Genomic DNA, 18,680 nt, shown 5'->3' with positions numbered 1-18,680 from the left:
CATCTGAGCAGCTCTTCGTCTGTTATAGCGGTCGGCAGCAGGGAAGTGCCGTACCGAAATAAGTTCCCACTAGATTGTGGATGCCTTTCTTTCACTATCAGAGCCGAGATGAGCCGCGTCCCCAGAGAGCGCGTGCGCACTCCACTCGAAGCTTCGCATCCTCTCGAGCGCGCGCACGCGGCGCCCCTCTAACAGACATCTGTAGAGCTGCGGGCTGGGTAACACCCAACACATTTGCAAGGTTTTACAATCTGCGAGTGGAGCCGGTTTCCTCAAGGGTATTAGGTAACCCTTGGTGATTGAGGAAACAATTCGGTAGGGTGTTGAAACACGCTTGCTGCGCCATTTTCCCTAACACGGAGATACGTGCGCCTTTTTATCTGTCAGTAAAGTTCCCCGTCAGGTGAGCCCTGCAGATTCCTCCGTGGCCCCCAGCACTGACTCAGCGGAGGAGTCACTTGCTGGCCCACTACGTTGTAGGTCTGCCCGCTGGTCAGCCCGCGTTTTGGGTAAAGGTGCCTGCTATGCGTGGTCCCCACTAGGCGATCCCATATGCTTATTCAGCCACGGTTAAGTCCCCCCCCCCTGGGCGGACCCGTGTCTTCCCTCCCCGCTAACCACTCTTTTGCTATGCGTACTCCCCCTTTTTAGGGCTAGTCCATATGTAAATTCTGCCATCTATCCCCCCTTGGGTAACGGATGGCCTCCGCAGCGTCCTCCCTATCGGGATTGCACGCTTCCCAACGTACTGTCGTATTTTCCTAGAATTATCTAGATGCTCACGACTTCCCAAAAAATATATATAAATCCGTAAAACTTCTGTTGAAGTAGGATAAATTAGGGCCAGGGACACGTTGGAGGACCGCGCCCCCCATGATGTGGGTGCGTCACGCTTGCTTGACTATCTCCTCATCGGGGGTGTTGGTAAGGTGCAGTCATTGTGGCGCTTTCAATGGGCTCCCAATGCGTGGATTTTACAATCAAATCCACTTATAGTGCTGAAGTTCCCCCCGAAGGGGAACGTTCGAGGTTACTAAAGTAACCCTTCGTTCCCCGAGGAGGGGAACGGAAGCACTATACTCCGTCGCCATAATGACTGTCCCTTAGCTGTTGAAAGTCTCTTCAGCTTAAAAAGGATAGCGTCTGCTGGCGCCAGGTGAGCTTATATACTCAGTTGATTGCTTATGCCGCTCACCTGCGCAGGCTTGCGCTGCCAATTCATTCTTAATTGGCCCGTTCAATACTCTTTCAGACGAGTAGCTTCTGAACCGAACCTCCCAATGCGTGGATTTTACAATCAAATCCACTTATAGTGCTTCCGTTCCCCTCCTCGGGGAACGAAGGGTTACTTTAGTAACCTCGAACGTTTCTTGAACATGACAATGAGTTCACTGTACTCAAATGGTCTCCACAGTCACCAGATCTCAGTTAAATAAAGCACCTTTCAAAGCAAAAATGGGTTCAACCCGGTACTAGTAAGGTGTACCTAATAAAATGGCCAGTGAGTGTATTTATATTAGGTATTAATATTGGGCTATTTTTTGTCCATCAGTAATTGATTAGTTGAGTAGTAAACGCATTGTCAGAAAAAAAAAATTAAATAGGGAGAAGAAATAATTTTGTTTAAACATTCCCATCGCCACAAATCATTTAGAAAATGAGTGAAAAATCAGACTGTATTTACTGTAAGTATGGTCTATTTATTTGGTTCACAGGATTTCTTCCTCTGTGTTCTGTATGTTTCAGAGAGCTGTAAAGATGCGCTCACTTCTCCAGCAAACTACACTCAAGCAGAAGTGACCACGCTGACCTGAGACCGTTTGTGCTGATAGTGACTCGTCTGAGGTTCATTTCACCAATCATTCATTTTCCCATCACTCATGCATCACCTGTCACGGTCAACAATGCAGAACATTTCTAGTCAAACCATCACGCTCTTCTCTTCTGTCCATTTTCAAGCTGCCAGGCATGTATTTGCATGCTAGAGTGTAAGAACTTTTGGTCAAAAATGAACTGTAATGTATTTCTAAATGCAATCCTAGTAACTGTCAAAACAGCTATATTTAGTTTTTTGAACGAACAAACTTACTGTAATTAAGATAACTGTGGTATCTTTATTTTCTATCACTAAGCCAGCAACCTTTCTGTTTTTATATACAATATTCTCAAATAAACTGATAGGATTGTTTATCCAAATGTGTGACTGATACAAATTCTAGATATTCTAATATTTGGGGTTGGGAAGATTTTAAAAAATGTATTTTAAAGAAAGTCTGTTATACTCACTGAGACAAATAAATAGTAATATTATTAGAATTCAAACAAACTGTTTTCTGTTGAAGGGACATTCTACCAGAAACATACATTATCTGTCCCTAAAATAAAACATTAATACAGTGAATAAAAAATATTTCATCTCACAAAGTTTCTAAAATGGACTGATGGCTGATTTCTGTGAGTTGTTCTGTAAAGGAGCATGTCATTCATTTGGTTCTTAGATTTTGTTCTGTATTAAATACATTACAAATGTACAAACTCTGTCATTGACCTTGTTCTCAGCACAAATAAACCTAGAGCTTTATTAGTTTTGTTACGCTAAAAACTATTATTTAGAAAAAACCTTCAGAAATAGCAAGTTTAAGTTGTTATCATTCACATCAATTAATTAAAAACATGAAATTATAAATCAACTCTACAAATAAATACTACAAATATATTATTTAAATAAATGTACAATTGTCCACATATTACTGTCTGTCCTGGCACATTTGCATTAATTTTAACATAAAAAATGAATGCAATACACCGTTAAGAGGAGAAGCTGACAATGATCAAGGATGTGCTCTTTCATGGAATGGTATTATTTTATGTAGGGCTGGGTGATAAGGCAAAAATGCAATCTCAATAATTATTTTCCTTATTGAATGATAACAATATATATATATTTCAAGTTTTTAATGCTTCCAGATTTAAAAGAGTAACTTAAGGTACAAAAATTAGAGGGTCCATTAAACGGCATAGCATATTTTCGGCCGTTAAATTTTTGGTAGCCGAAAATTCGGTACATGGCTAATATTCACATTGTTGCACATTTCTGCTGGGTAAGTGGCTCTTATATCAGTGTACAGTAAAAATGTCCAGAGCTAATCATTTTTATTGACATAAAGTTTTATCACGATTCAATATAATATCGTTTATTGGCCCAGCCCTAATTTTATGCATGTTTTTGTATGATTTCTTGAGGACGACAAGCCTGCCCATATCAGGCCCTGTTGCATTTTTTTTGAAAATGTACGTTTCTGGTTGAATGTGCCTTTAAATCATTTTTGTTACGTACTAATTGTCGAACATCATGATTCACAAATGATTCTAATATGTTGATTTAAACAAATGGAAACCGTTGATACATTTTTCAGGATTCTTTTAAAAAATTAATTTTGTTTCAATATTTAATTAAATTAAAACTATTCAAATTTCATCACATCTGATCAACTAATAATGAATTATTGATGAATAAATCTATAAATTTCTTGCTGACCCCAAACTTTGAAGAGGTTTGCAGATAAAGATCTATAAAACATTTCTCCCCTCAGCTTGACTTTATTTGGACAAACGCAGAAAGCAGTCTGTGCCTGTACAGTATCTTTCCAGAGATCACAGGCCAACTATCACAACTGAAGGAATGGCCTATTTATCATTTTACAAAGAACGCATGAGCAACAATCTACAAAAATAGTTTCACCAAGGTATTTTAACTGAATCAAACAAGTAAAGAAATCCCCATAGTGGCAGCTGCATGCTTTCCCAACCATTGTTTTCTGTTATGCAAATTGCACCAAGTCCTGCATCTGACATCATCAGCCATTAAAACCCATAACATCGCTGGTTGAGATGGGACCAAATTGAGAAAGCTTTCTATGTGTGTTAGTTGACTGTATTCTAACCTTCTTTTGCGAGTACTTGCTGTATAGCCTGTCCAAGTTGTGCCTACTGTCTTGTATTACTACTAAGTATAAATAACAACACTTGAGGCTGATATTGTTGAGAAGTCAATCATGTTTGCACAGACAAACAAAAAAATCTTTTTTGTGTAAGACTTTTTCTGGTATGTTGTCTGCCATAGTTGCCTTATGTTCATACCAGTGCAACGCCATGCTCTTTAGACAAGAAAATGCATCATGTAAATATCAATACTACTGTATGTAGCGGAGTATCACTACTGTATTTAGCAAGACGATGCATTCACTGTCTAGTTATACAGATCGTTTTCATAATGATTCAACAGTATCTGCCTTTAGCCAGTAATTGTAAGTTTGTCTGTGTGTTTCAGGGGTGATGTAACATGCTAAATAAAGAGGCTTCTATATCAAAGCCCAAAGTATACTGCGTATTTTAGTGTACAACAGTCTTTCAACATATTCATCAACACACATCATGCTTAATAGAAAGATTTGTCGATGTCTAATGTCTACACTCAGAATTAACATGCTGCAATTTAAGAAAACGGCTGCAAATTATTATAAGATCTTCAGTGGTTTGACAGCAAATGTTGCAAATTCTCACAAAGCAAACAAATTATGAAAATGTGCTGCGAATTCTCTCAACACAAGCAAATTAATAAAACATGGTGCATATTCTCACAACACATGCAGACAGCACGAAACACTACGAAAATGTTTCAAGGGGACAAAACAAAATTGCTGCCTCAACACAGTCAGGCTGAGCATGTTGCCATGATAAAATGTCATCATTTAAAGACTTTTACCCTGATTGCCTTCCAAACTAGAACATTTTGACTGAGTGTGTCTTGCACTGTACACATACCATAGTGCACGTAAAAACCAAAGCATACTTTGGGCTTTACTAAGGCCCAATCCCAATTCTATTTTTGTATTCCTTCCCCTTCTCATACTTCATATGACATCAGACGATGGCGACTGCTGTAGTTATTCCAGTTGTGTTATTTTTTGGTATTTATCTTCAGGAAATCACTGAAGGCATATATTATGTTATCATAACGATCTAATGTGGCAATAAGATCGTAACTGTACTCTGTATTTACACAGTGGCCATATTCATCTATGTAAATACACAAAAACAACACTAAAGCCTCCTTTCTACTGCACAATACAAACGACATGCGACAGACTTCAGGACATTCATTTCCAATGGAGAGCAGTCCGGGAGCTGCGTTGAGTTCCGATCATCTACGCATGCGGAAAATTCAGATCTGAATTGAGCTGCTGATCCGTTTAAATATTTGAACTCCTGCGACTAGAGCGTATGCGACCTGTCGACCGGATATCATGTATTCCAGTGTTGTCCGTGCACTCAAGATGAGAAATAGGAGTTTATTTGGTTATTTTTTGAATTATAAAAAGTCTATATTAAAAATATATATATGTATAATAATTGATATAATAAAAATATAATAACATAAATGTAAGTAAGAAAGTAATAAAAAATATATATTTTTAATGTTGTCTCCATATTCCCTCCAATATTTTAGCGGTCTATGAGTTTCTAGTATTCATTCATCCATTAAACTATGTAAACGCACAGAGAATAAAGGCTCTTGCTTTTGCCCTCCTTTATTTCGGACACCGTGAGAATCAGCTTCTCCCCCGTGGTGCACGACAACACTGAAAATACTGTGCGGCTGCCACAAGGGGGCATATTCCGACAGTCGTGTCCAAATGTCGTGTGCATTGGAAAGGCGACTTTACATTATAGCAGACACGGTAAAAAGCTCATTCTCAGCCACTAGACTTTTCTGACAGGGTATTCGAGTGTAGAGTGGCGGTAAAATACAAGCGCGGTTATGAATATATTAAAACATGTTTGTTTGTCATAAAAATTCAGAATAATGACAAAAAAATACTAATTTGTGGATCTCCTTCTGGGTTCAGCAATACTGCCGTTGTGGCTGGTGTATTCTGGGAAATTTTCTTACCCCTTGGTTTTGAGTGTAGTTCTGAAAAAATCTTTGTTCGAAGGGCTATTCACCCCTTCCCCTTAGCCCTACGCCTTTAAGCTAAAGAGAAATGGGACACCCCTACCCCTTGTTGTGAATGCGCAAAACGAGGGGTAGGGTTAAGGGCTAAGGGGTAGAATTGGGATTGGGCCTAAATGATATGGTACAGCACTGTAATTTTAAGAATGAACATGTACAGTGTTATGTGTCTAAAGAAACAGCTGTTCATAATTTGTATTATGTAGGCATGTGTGTCTATGCATTTCTGCAGGAGTACAAATAAAGTCTAAATATTAAACTGAGGATTGTGTAGGCATTTGCCTAAGGTGCAGATGTAGGTTTCGGAGCACATTGATTCTTGTGTGTTTGATTCGAAGCCTGGCACATCTGTCTGACTGCAGAACTGAGCTTGTGCTGCTTCACTTCTACAGTTTTAAACAGAGCTCAAAACACATCCATCTCCAAGGCGACTGTGAGAGATAAGCCCCATTAATTATTGTGTAGCTCCTTCATTCTCTATGCATCTGTCTTTCTTTTTCTCTCCTCTTTCTGACTTTCTCTCATTCCACATGTACTGTATTGCTTATTGTTTATGTTAGTAAATACATTAACTAGCATTAATACAATCTTATTGTAAGTATTACAGACTCAGTAAAGAACCCCAGACTTTCCTCTCTCCAGACACATCCTCCAGCTCCTCTGGAAGGATTCCAGGGCATTCCCAGCCAAGCAGAGAGTCGAAGTGCCTCCAGTGTGTCCTGGGCCTCCCTGTGATCTCCTCCTAGTGGGATATGTCTGGAACACCTCCCTAGGTAGATGTCCAGGAGACTTTTTAAAGAAATGCCCGAGCCACCTCAACTGACTTTTCTCTACTTTAAGCTCCTCTAGACAGAGCAAAGTATTCTGTCTACCGTCGAAGTCAACAGCTCTCCACCTTTACTGTAAACAGTGTTGGTGTAGAACTGCTGCCCTCTTCTGAGGCACCAGACAGTTTGCCAGAACCTCTTTGGCCTTCCTGAGCTCTTCACAGGCTAGAGTTTTTGCTTTTACAACTACCCGGGCTACAGAAGGCTTATCATGTCAGTACCCATCAGCTGCCTCGGAAATCCCACAAGCAAAACACACCTGGTAGGATTTCTTCTTCAGCTTGACGGCATCCCTTACTTCTGGTTTCTGCCACCGGGTTTGTGGATTGCTGCCAAAACAGGCACCACAGGTCTTGCATTCACATCTTCTCACAGCCACGTAAAATGGAGAACACAGACCACTCTGCCTCAATGCCTCCAGTCTCCCTCGGGATCTGGTCAAAGCTCTTCCGAAGGTGTATGTAATGTAATGTGTATTTATTTAGCGCATTTATTGTGTATGGCCATACACCCAAAGCGCTTCACAATCAGAGAGACAGTGATAGAGCCAATTCGGTGGAAGGGGATGATTGGGAGGCCATGATCATAAGGGCTGATCATGGCCGGGGTTACACCCCTGCTCTTTCACGAGAAGTGCCATGGGATTTTTTATGACCACAGAGAGTCAGGACCTCGGTTTAAAGTCTCATCTGAAAGACGGCGCCCACTGACAGTATAGTGTCCCCTTCACTTTTACTGGGGCATTAGGACTCACACAGACCACAGGTTGATCACCCCCTGCTGGCCTCACTAACACCACTTCCAACAGCAACCTAGTGTTCCCTAGCGGTCTCCCATCCAGGTACTGACCAGGCTCAGCCCTGCTTAGCTTCTGTGAGTAACCGGTCTTGGGCTGCAGGGTGACATGGCTGTGACACATGACTGTGAAGGTGGGAGTTAAAAATCCCTCTGACTTGGGGTTCAGCCAGACGTTCCCAGATGACCCTGATAATACATTTGAGCTTGCCAGGTCTGTCCGGCCATGTGAAGTGGTGTACACCCTTGAACATGGAGTTTAGTACAGAAGTCCGGATTTAGATTGGACCAATTGTATTTAGATCACGGATTTAGATCCTCCCAATCCTGCCTCTCCAGGCATCACTGTCGTTAGCCACGTGTGCGTTATGGTCCCCTAGTAGAACATCAGAGTCCCTAGTCAGAGTCTCTAGTTTACAACTCTCCTCCCAAGGACTCCAAGTGGCCGGTTACTCTGCACTGGTGTTTGGTCTATAAGCAGAAGCTACAGTGAGAGACCTATCCCTGATCCGAAGGTGCAGGAAGGCAACCCTCTCAGTCACCAGGGAAAACTCCAACACATATCGGCTAAGTTGGTGGGCTGCAATCCACTCCACACCAGCCCACCACCTTTCACCATGGCCAACTCTAGAGTAGAAGATTCCAGCCATTCTCAATGAGGTTGAGACTCAAGAGCTCAAACTGTGTATGGAGGTGAAACCAAGCTCAGGCTCTTGCCCTCCCAGTTTCTGTGTCTGAGAATTGCGTCATTGTGGTCCTGACCTTTGACCACCACCCGTTCCAAATTGGATCGACCCCTGAGGGATCCTGCAGAAGGATACTCCCACATCACTCTTTCAGACTGAGCACAGCCGGATAGCATGGGATAAAACATGGCCACTAGGCGCTCACATACGAGCCCCAACCCCAGGCTTGGGTCCAGGGTGGGGCCCCAGCTGTGCCATTCTGGGCAATAACATGGTCCTTGATTTCATTAGATTCATAAAAGGTTTTTTGAACCACACTTAATCTGACCTGTCACTATTGTTATACCATAAAGCATATTTTCAGTTTATGTAATCCATATTTTATATTGATGTTTAACAGTGCAAATGTCGGTATCTCCTTAAAAAGCAACTTTTATTTGTGTAAATACTGAGGATACTTCCATCATTAACTAATATTTTCAATTTTATTAAAGCAGGATATTCCAGTGGTACCACAAAAAACACAATTTGGATCTTTTGACAACAAAAATGGTTTATATACAAACCTTTTCTCAACATTTCTGAGATTACAGTCTGAATCTAACTAACAGGTATAGAAACATGTAATCCCTGTACACTTGTTGATTAAAAATTGCACTAAATATGTTCCAGCACCTGTATTTCCACACAGCTGTTATATTCACAAAAGAGATCCACAATATCTCTAATTCTTCTGCAGAAGCCATTAGCTGAAAGGGGAATCAGGAGCACAGGAAGCCGCAGTGAATGATTTAACAGTCTGGCATGCAAAAAAAAAAATCCTCACAGTGTCTGAGTTTTGGAGAAAGTGACACACATAAGCTTTCATGCAGGGAAACGGATGGCAGCATTTCATGCTTTCTGTCATCCACTCGCTCGCCAATTAATTGCATTGTTTTCCTTTTGCGTTTGTTGTTGTTGTTGTTGTTTTTTTCGCCCCATAAAATGAGTTGTCATGGCAATACGGTAACCATGGAGAGCTGCTCAAACACCACTTGAGCTGGGTCGCAGAAGTGGCCAGTTGAAAAAAAAAGGGAAAATGCATAAGTGGCCAGTTGGTTTCTGGCTTGTTATTTGGCTGGGCCTGATTGAGCATTTGGGTTCCTTGGTAACAAATGTTTGTTATCGAGAGTAACAGCTGTGACAGACATTCTGCTCTGAGGACTTGTGACCCACAGAAATGTTCAATCTCTTCTTAAACACCTCGACAACAGAATGTTTTCAGTCTAGATGTTTGACATTATATCGCACACTTGATCAAATGAGTCTGTTTTTTCCCTGAAACTGTAGGCATAAAATAAAACATATTGAATTATGTTTCAGAGTATCAGATGTATAAAAATAGGATCTTAATATGTTTGCTGAAGGTTACTTTGGAAATTTAATAGGTTACAGATTACAAGTCACCCTATTTCAATTGTAAGTAGTGTAACTATTTTACTTAACCATATACATGGGAGGTATAGTGGAGCCAGCTGGAAAGCTTCCGGAAAACTTTTTTTTACTTTGAGGTTAAATATAGACTTAGTTCATCTCCATTTCTAAGGGCCCTTCAATCTGGCTAGATTTGAGCACTTCGATATGGAACCACACTTCAATATGGTGACCATGATTTTTGTGTTCACATCAAAGTGCCCTATGTAGGGCGATTTATCCCATTTGGAATGTATGGCGTGTCTTTAATTGTTTAAATTTCTTTAAAGGCATTTATCGTGTAATACTTATTATATAATCTGATTATTATATTATATACCCACTGCATAAAACATATGCCGGAATAGTTAGCGATTCATTCCGCTGTGGCGACGAGAGTTGAGGGAAAATAAATGAATATAATCAGAGAGTCAGTTAAATAGACCTTATTATATTTATTTACCTATAGTAAAACTAGCACCTCATGTACATCTACTGAAAAAAAAAACTGTGGTCCTATTTTAAAGATGGCAGCACAACACAATGCAATTTTATGCAGTGCTTTTTCCTATGTGTGCAACTCTTACTCTTCAAATCAGGCAGTTTAGAAATAAAACCTGGTGTTGAGTTAGCCATTTTTGGTGTACAAGACGACAAAATATCATTGACAAACAAGGAAAAAAAATATCTCCTTCGCTACTTTGTTAGCAAGGAGAAGAATACTACTTGAGTGGAAATCAGCAGCTTCACCTAAAGCTTCTGTTTAGATGTGTGATCTAATTTTATATTCGAAATTAGAGAAAGTTAGATATTTAATAAAGGGATCTCTCCAAACATTTTATGAGACATGGCAACCTATGATTGCATATTTATAAAAAAGCAAAACTCTCTCTTTTAACTGATTTATATAAAGAAATCTGTGTAAACAGGTTTAATTGTGATCACCAAAATGGTTTGGTTTCATATTTGAAATTCTGAAAATTGCAGTTATATAAAAAAACACAGAAACAAACATATAAAGCATAGGAGTGTTTCTAACAAAATGTCTGGTGCATTAAGACAGGAGGAGTGTGTCCTACAAGTGGTTTATCAAGCCCACTCACCTGCATTGAGCACACTTATTCATCATGCTGTTATGTTCTGCATTGAGTGTATGCTTAACTTAAAAGATAGGTCTTTAACCTAGTTTTAAACTGAGAGAGTGTGTCTGAGCCTCGGACATTATCAGGAAGGTTTAGGAGCCATAAATGAGAAAGCTCAACCTCCTTTAGTAGACTTTGGAATTCTGGGTACAACCAGAAGCCCTGGTCTTAAAGAGTAGGTTGGATTGTAGCGAGACAGAGGATTGGTTAGATAAACAAGAGCTAGATTCCATAAAGCTTTATAGGTTAAAAGCAATATTGTATAATCAATACAAAACTTAAAAGGCAGCCAGTGTAAGGAGGACAACTGAAACTAAATATTAAGTAGGGACGGGGCTTTCTTTTTCCACATCATTCTCTCATAGCAAATTAACGATAAGAGGGGCATGGTTAAGAATATTATGACTAAAGCCATTAAACTGATGCAAATGGTAAGACTTTGATTGAAGATTACCAAAGCAAACTTTTTTTTTCAGTGGATTAACCTGCATGGATTAATTGTTCAACTAATCAGTAACAATGAGCGCTAGCAAAATAAACATTGTACATTTTGATTTCAGATGGAATTTAGTTACATCTGACAAAAAAAAAATGTAAAAGGAAAGTAAAAGCAAATGCTTTTGACACTGGACAGGCTAAATGGTTTCATCATGGATCCGTTATATGCCTGCTATGACCAGCTCACGCTCACAGACTGATATATGCTCACCCACTTTGTTTTACCCCCAGCTCTGGTGATGAAAGAGGTGCCATGATGGAGTTGTCATGGTTACAGCGCTCTCGGGTGTCTCTGCCCCTCCCCGTTCGTCATCTCTCAACGTTGGAGCAGGCGAGACAGGTTTTGGGTCATTATCCCTAAGATTCATGCTGTCTACGGACACGTCCTGCTATTTCTTCCAACGGCCCATTTGTCTTCTCCGCGCTTCCTTTTTGGTTCAGACTTGACGTGATTCATTTTCGGAGACTGAGAAAGGTCACTATGATTATGTCTCTAATTTAAGCTGAACGTATCTTTTGGGAGAGTGAGAAATGTGTTAAAATGTGTATATTCTGCAGAGTGCAGATCAAAGTTTTTTTTTTTAATAATTTACTTTTCACTGTTTAAAAATTGTAAGATTTTTATTGGGATTGTTCTCCAGAAAATTTAATTTTGTGATGTTTAAGTTTCCTCTGCTGAAACATGAAAAAAGATATTGTAAAAAAATTCTGAAACTGGAAACGGTTTACTTCTATATTTGTTTCCCTACTTTCGAAATCAGTGGTTACTTGTTTCCAACAAACTTTTTTTCTGTTTTAGTTTTAAAGGCATCCATTTTAGAATGGAATTGTAATGTGAAGTGGATGCTGACAAGGGAATGCAGATCCAAACGCAGGTTTATTAAACAGAGAGGTCAAGCAAGCAACGGTCAACACAAGGGCAAACAATTGTGTACAGGGAATTCAGAGATGTGGTCAAAACACAGGCAAATAGTCATTATAGGAAGTGAGCAGGCAACGTAAACAAACAAAACAACAAAGCAGAGGTCTAACACGGAAAGGCAATTGCATCGTAATGTTTACAACAGTATAACAAGACTCCGCATTGATGTGTGTGTGTGTGTGTGTGCGCGCTGTTTAAATAGTCCTGTAATTAGTCCATGAGCACTTTCAGCTGTGTGAGTTAGCAATCAGACAGGATTAGGAACCAGTGTGTGTGTGCAGTGCATGACTGGATCTTGTAGTCCATATACTGGCGGATTTGTAGCTCTTTAGACAAGTGCATGTTTACGAGCGATATACAAGGATTAGAATGACAGAAATGCTCCTTGTCCAGACTGATTTTTTCTGCATTTTTATAAATGTCTCCAACCACACTATATAGCTTAAAATGCAATACGTGACCTAGGTATGCGCATATTTTGCCATAGCTGTACTTGCCACTAACAGGTTGCAGAATGTATCATATAAGAGGAGCTGAAAATTTTGTAAATGATACGCAACAGTCCACTCAAGAGATTGATTGTAAATAGTTGTGCCTCCAATTCAAAAGTTTGCATTTCAATCCATCTATACTAAAATAAAACACCAGCTTTTTCAATATAAAACTGACTCTTTAGCATTTTCAGTACAGACACCTGTGGTTTTTACTAGTTACCATAAAATTTAATTATGCATAATAAAAACTGTAATTTAAGTAAACTTTACTAGCATCATTCCTCATAGTCAGGGGTGGATTTAACTTATAAGCAAGGTAAGCGACCGCTTTTGGCCAAAGGAAACCTGAGGGCCCCCAAATACCTAGAAGAATAAATTGTATCTATGAATTATATATAACATTATTTTCTACCATATTTTGTATGATTAGGGATTAAAAAAATAAGTTTAAAGTTTATTACAACGCAAATGTGTCCCCTACCCTCAGTCATGGAGCAGTCCAGTAGTCAAATTTGGTAAAGATTTAGTTTTAAAAAGAAATAGTTTACAGCATTGATGAATCATTTTTTGTTGTGAAATTATTTTTAGAAAACAAATAATTTAAAACATTTTGCAAGATGCTTCACATATTGTTACTATTATTTTGCATTAAGAAAAAAGAAAAGGAGATTGAGTGATATAAGAATATAACAGAAAAATAAATCAATAAAAAATAAATTATAGTACAAAAAGTGCATTTTAGAACTTTCGAGCCAGAATTGGACCCCCAAATCCCTAAATCCACCCCTGCTCAGAATACAGCTTCAGGTGAGTTAATATAACTTAATTGAGCTAAGTAAATGTGACTTAATATGAGCGACAATTACTTTTACTACATTAGTAAATAATACTTGATATAAAGTTAAGATGACTTAATTTACCTAAGTACATGTGACTTAGTGTAAGTAAGAATGACTTTTTCTACTTTAGTAAATAGTACTTAATGCAATAAAGTTACGATTAATTAAATTAAGTTACGATTAAAACCCTAGCACCCAGAGGAAACCTATGCGAACACGGGGAGAACATGCAAACTCCACACAGAAATGCCAACTGGACACCTTCTTGCTGTGAGGCGACAGTGCTAACCACTGAAACACCATGCTGCCCCCCTAAACAACGTTTTAAAAGAAAAACGCAATTGTGTAAATGGCACCTTTTCCCCTTTGGTTTGCGTTCTTTTTATGCATCTGCTTTATGTTGTTATACCGTGCTTCAGTATTTGTTACTCATGAAATATGCTGCTCTTTTGGAAAAAGTATATTGACTTTGAAACAGTAAGTTATTTTCTCATTTTGATCTCTAATGTCATATTGAGATTTAACATGGTAATTGAATGGAAACCACAATTTAAAGGATGCTAAATTGAGTTCTGTTTTTCAAGTATAAACATCTAGGAAGAATTAGAAACAATCTTTCCTGGAAAACACACTGTTCTTGACTGTTTCCTGTTCACCTTTGTGTGTCTTTCCTGTCTGTTAGAGGCCCAGTGGAAGTGTGTGATCAACCTTTATCTTTACAAAGCGGCAATGTTCCAGTTTTGCCTGATTCTATCAGATGTTCACCTTTACTATAATGAGACACAACATGAGCAAACAAAAGTGTTTACAAATCTCAATCAACGGTCAGCAAAAAAATACATAAATAAACCCCTGAAATTCTGTAGATCAAGTCAGATTCAACTTGTTGCAATAATACATCTATATTGCAGCAAGCCAAGAGGTATTTTGTTTAAATTCATTTATTTTAGTTGCCTGGGCATATACAATAGCTTACATTACAGAGACATTTAAACCATAATTTTAATAAACCAAATTTTTAACTAAAATCAGTTCTTGTTTTAGCTGTTCATTTAAATTTGAAAGCTTTCTTTCAAAAATCACCCACCTCAAATGTTATCACTCGATTGAGTTGGCATTATCAGTGGTTATCAGCTGATAGATTTGAGCCAGTATGATATGGTTAATCAGCTATACTAATAAAGAGACTGCAGATCCAGATCTGTTTTTACATTACTGTGACGGTTGGGTTTGGGGTAGAAGTTAATAAAATACTATTAATGGGAAATTTAATAAATAATTTAAATAATACTCGGTACACTGTTTTTATATTACTGTGACGGTTGGGTTTATAGGGTTGAGGTATAGGGGTAGATGTTAATATAATACAATTAATTGGAAATTTAATAGAAATTATAAACAATTCTCATTTACTTCCGGCCGCAGCCGTATGTGATCTATAGCTGATTAACCATGTGGATAGATGATAACAGCCTTCTGACCCTACCAGTAGACGCAAAAGACCCCTACTGGTCCAAATCTATAAGCTAATAACCACTGATAACGCCCATTCAATCGAGTGATAACATTCGAATAGGCTGCAAAAATGTAACTCTTTGAGATGTTGTTTAACAAAACATAATACTAATGTAAGATACTAGGAATTAAATATATTTCAAATAATGTTTAGACCCATTTAAAATGCATATTTTGAAGTATAAACTGGATCTTTCTATATGGATGCCTTTTACTTTTTATTATTTCATTCTTGCAAGAACAAAAAACTTACATATTAAATGAATGATTAAAATTCTGTCAAAACATTTTGGACTTTGCACACAATAATTTTATGGATCCTGAACATTTCATCAATACAGACATTTGGTAAAGTGCTATTGCCCTTCAGAGTTTTGTTTTTTCACAGGCAGGCCTTTAGTCCTGTTCTGCCCTATGTATATTTAACATTTCAGAAATGAAAAGGTCAGATTAAACCTTTGCCAACAGGGACTTCAGCTGCTAGTTATATTTATTTAATTATTTACATGCTGAACCCATATTCAAGAAAGCAAATACCTGTTGGCAATTATCACAAATCGGTCAATTGTAACAACATTTCTAATGCTGAGATTATATTTTTCATATTTTGCTGCTTGACAGTTGTGCAAATACCAGGATCAATATTGATACAGAAACTCACCAGGCATCTGATAACCAGTTAACTTGTGTCTTTGAAGACGAAGATAAATGCCGTTAGACCAAATGGCCATTAATCTGTTCAGGAGTCAAAAGCTTCTGCATTTGAGAGGCTTTTATCACCATGAAGTGGACAGATATGAAGCCATTAGTATGGACACATCTGACGTGCACCATCACTTACGTACTGTGCGCTCGATCTGGTTGGGGTTTTACTGGCAGTGAACCAATAGAAACAAAGAACCATTACTATGAATTCCAAATGTCCACTCTCACAAATGCATGGTCTCAACGCATTAATATTAATCTCGTTTTCAGTAATGCACGCATTAACCCTCTATTTCTAGCAATATTCTGAGTGTGTAATCAGTAGAGTTGCACTGGATGGTTGAGGTGGTTGCCTTTTGAAAGTATGATTCCAAGCGTTCAGAGTTTCCTGACATAATGTATGTTAAAGATGAGCGAAAAAGCTACTGCTCTTAAAATCAATGGGAAAGTGGTTAAGACAGTGTTACTGTAATTATCCAATCAGTGGGCACTTCAATCCACAGCCCATTAGCACAGGCACATACGGTATGAGAGTGCAGCAGAAGAGGATTCACTTTGATAATGTGTGCTGCTGAAACTGACACACACATGTGGGCTCACACACTCTTACAGACTCCTACATTTGCACAAAAACATAAAAGTTTCTATTCAAATCTCTATAGTTTGACTGCAGACTTGATTGGAAATGCAAATGTGAGCAATCTGAGACATTTATTTTCAAAATTTCAAGGTGATAAATATCAGGTTAGGAGCCTGAAAAGCAGGATGTTTCCTTTTAAAAGTTTGAATTTACTGACCGACTGCTGTCTTCCGATATAGGAAAATGAAACGTGGAAATATACATGCAAATTATGTATTTGACATAAAAGTTTATATTTGGATTTTACATATATTAAATATGTCATATTGGAATTACAAATATGTCAGTAAATACATGCTGAAATATGTTAGATGTAATTATAGATATAAATTAAATATATTAAAAATACATGTATTAAATATGTATTATACATAGGCAATGTTCATATATAATATGATAGCCACTGATATGATTTATTTATCACAAAAGACCACAGTTTCTAAACCAATAGGTTTTCCACGTAAAAGGTTGTCTTTTTTTAGAATGCTCAGATTTTAAAACCACATGCACAATATTGTGGCATCTTAGATGTTTATTGTTGCAGTATAGTGATTTTTCAATAGATTTGGCCCCATATGGAAACCAGATATTGCCAGAACATAAATACTCTGTTGAAAAAAACAACAACATATGCTCCTCATGTTTGAATACCTGATTTATGCTGGTTCTTGCTGATAGGAAATACACAATTAAAATTAATGCTAATATTTAACAGTTTTTGAGTGTCAATGAATGTTTGCAGCAACATAGTGAGTAAATGATAAGAAGTGAAAGTGCATAGGAAAAGTATTTGAAATTATATTTAATTACCACACTACCCAGATAGCAAAATACACTCGGGCCAGTTCCGGCTAGATTGTCGCCTTCCGAAGACTTACCCCTCGGCCCAACTCCGGCTGCTGGACTCGGGCCGGATGCCTGTGGACTCACTGCCCGATTCCGGCCCGAATCAAGCGGGCCAGATGCGGCGGCCGTAAGCGAGCCGACGCTGCGCATCCGCGCCGGAATCGGCGCGAGGGTAATGTGCGCTGCGGCCCGGAGCTGGCGCGACTCCGTATTTATACACCTTATAAAACCTTTTGGTATTACATTGGTACTTAATATATGGTATTACAACCATTTGAATTTATATAACAGCAAACACAGGCTATAATGTAAACACAAAGTGTAAGCACTGCGTTTAACCTTTGAATAAAGTGCAAACTGCATACATATTCTGTAACGAAAATAATCAGACAAATGACAAAATAAATAAATGTTAAACGTTTATTAATTGCAAGAAAAAAATTGTACAAAAATTTTATAAATAATTTTGTAGTGCACAAGAATATCAATATAAAAACAACAATAAAACAACACATTAAAGACACACAGAAAGATTTAAACAAAAAATCTAAAAATTACACACAAACACAGATGTTTTTAAAACAACCCTGTTTTCCCAATAGACTTGAATTAAAAATTTGTACAAACAGCTAAATTTTATATAAACCTAAATATAGAAACCAATTTAAGATATAGCAAGAAACATCTTAAAAATACCAATGACAATCCGTAAAATATCCAAGTCAAACTTGTAAAAAGTACTGCAGAATTCTGAAGAAACATCTTGAAACATTTTTTAATAAAACATTAAAATAATAATAATAAACAAACAAATATATATATATATATATATATATATATATATATATATATATATATATATATATATATATATATATATATATATATATATATATATATTAATATAAATAATTGCAGAAGTATAAAGTCAAACTTATTTTTAAATAAACTTGAACAAAATCAATTGCACAAACAGCAAGACATGAGTGAGATGATTATACATTTCATATATATATACACGTCTTGTGCAATTTTATATTTATAATTTTATTTGTATTACGTTTTTTAAAAATGTATCAAGATGTTTCTTCAGAATTTGGCGCACACACATACATACCTACATACCATACATATATACACACACACATACACACATATATATACATAAACATATATATATATATATATATATATATATATATAAATGCAAATGAAAGAAACAAATTGTTCAAGTATACATGTATATATATATATATATACATATATATATATATATATATATATATATATATATATATATATATAT

The 18,680-nt window shown here is 37.4% G+C and overlaps 1 protein-coding gene across 3 annotated transcripts in view; it reads left to right on the top strand.

Annotated features, from left to right (window-relative positions):
* kcnc4 (potassium voltage-gated channel, Shaw-related subfamily, member 4) overlaps positions 1 to 12,131 on the top strand; it is a 47,493-nt gene extending 35,362 nt beyond the window's left edge. Inside the window, exons 4-5 of one of the 3 annotated variants that reach the window (XM_087264010.1) lie at positions 1,747 to 1,845; positions 11,645 to 12,131. In XM_087264010.1, the coding sequence (XP_087120136.1) occupies positions 1,747 to 1,814 (68 nt within the window). In that variant the 3' untranslated portion in view covers positions 1,815 to 1,845; positions 11,645 to 12,131. Of the gene's footprint in view, positions 1 to 1,746; positions 1,846 to 6,655; positions 10,443 to 11,644 lie in introns of those variants that run through there. The other 2 variants (XM_087264009.1, NM_001195196.1) reach the window with 2 other exon arrangements.
* The last annotated feature ends 6,549 nt before the right edge of the window (positions 12,132 to 18,680 follow it).

Source organism: Danio rerio, chromosome 8 (assembly GCF_052040795.2).
Source record: "Danio rerio strain M-AB ecotype USA chromosome 8, GRCz13ab, whole genome shotgun sequence".
Classification (NCBI taxonomy): Eukaryota; Metazoa; Chordata; class Actinopteri; order Cypriniformes; family Danionidae; genus Danio; species Danio rerio.
This window is presented reverse-complemented; position numbering and strand designations above follow the sequence as displayed.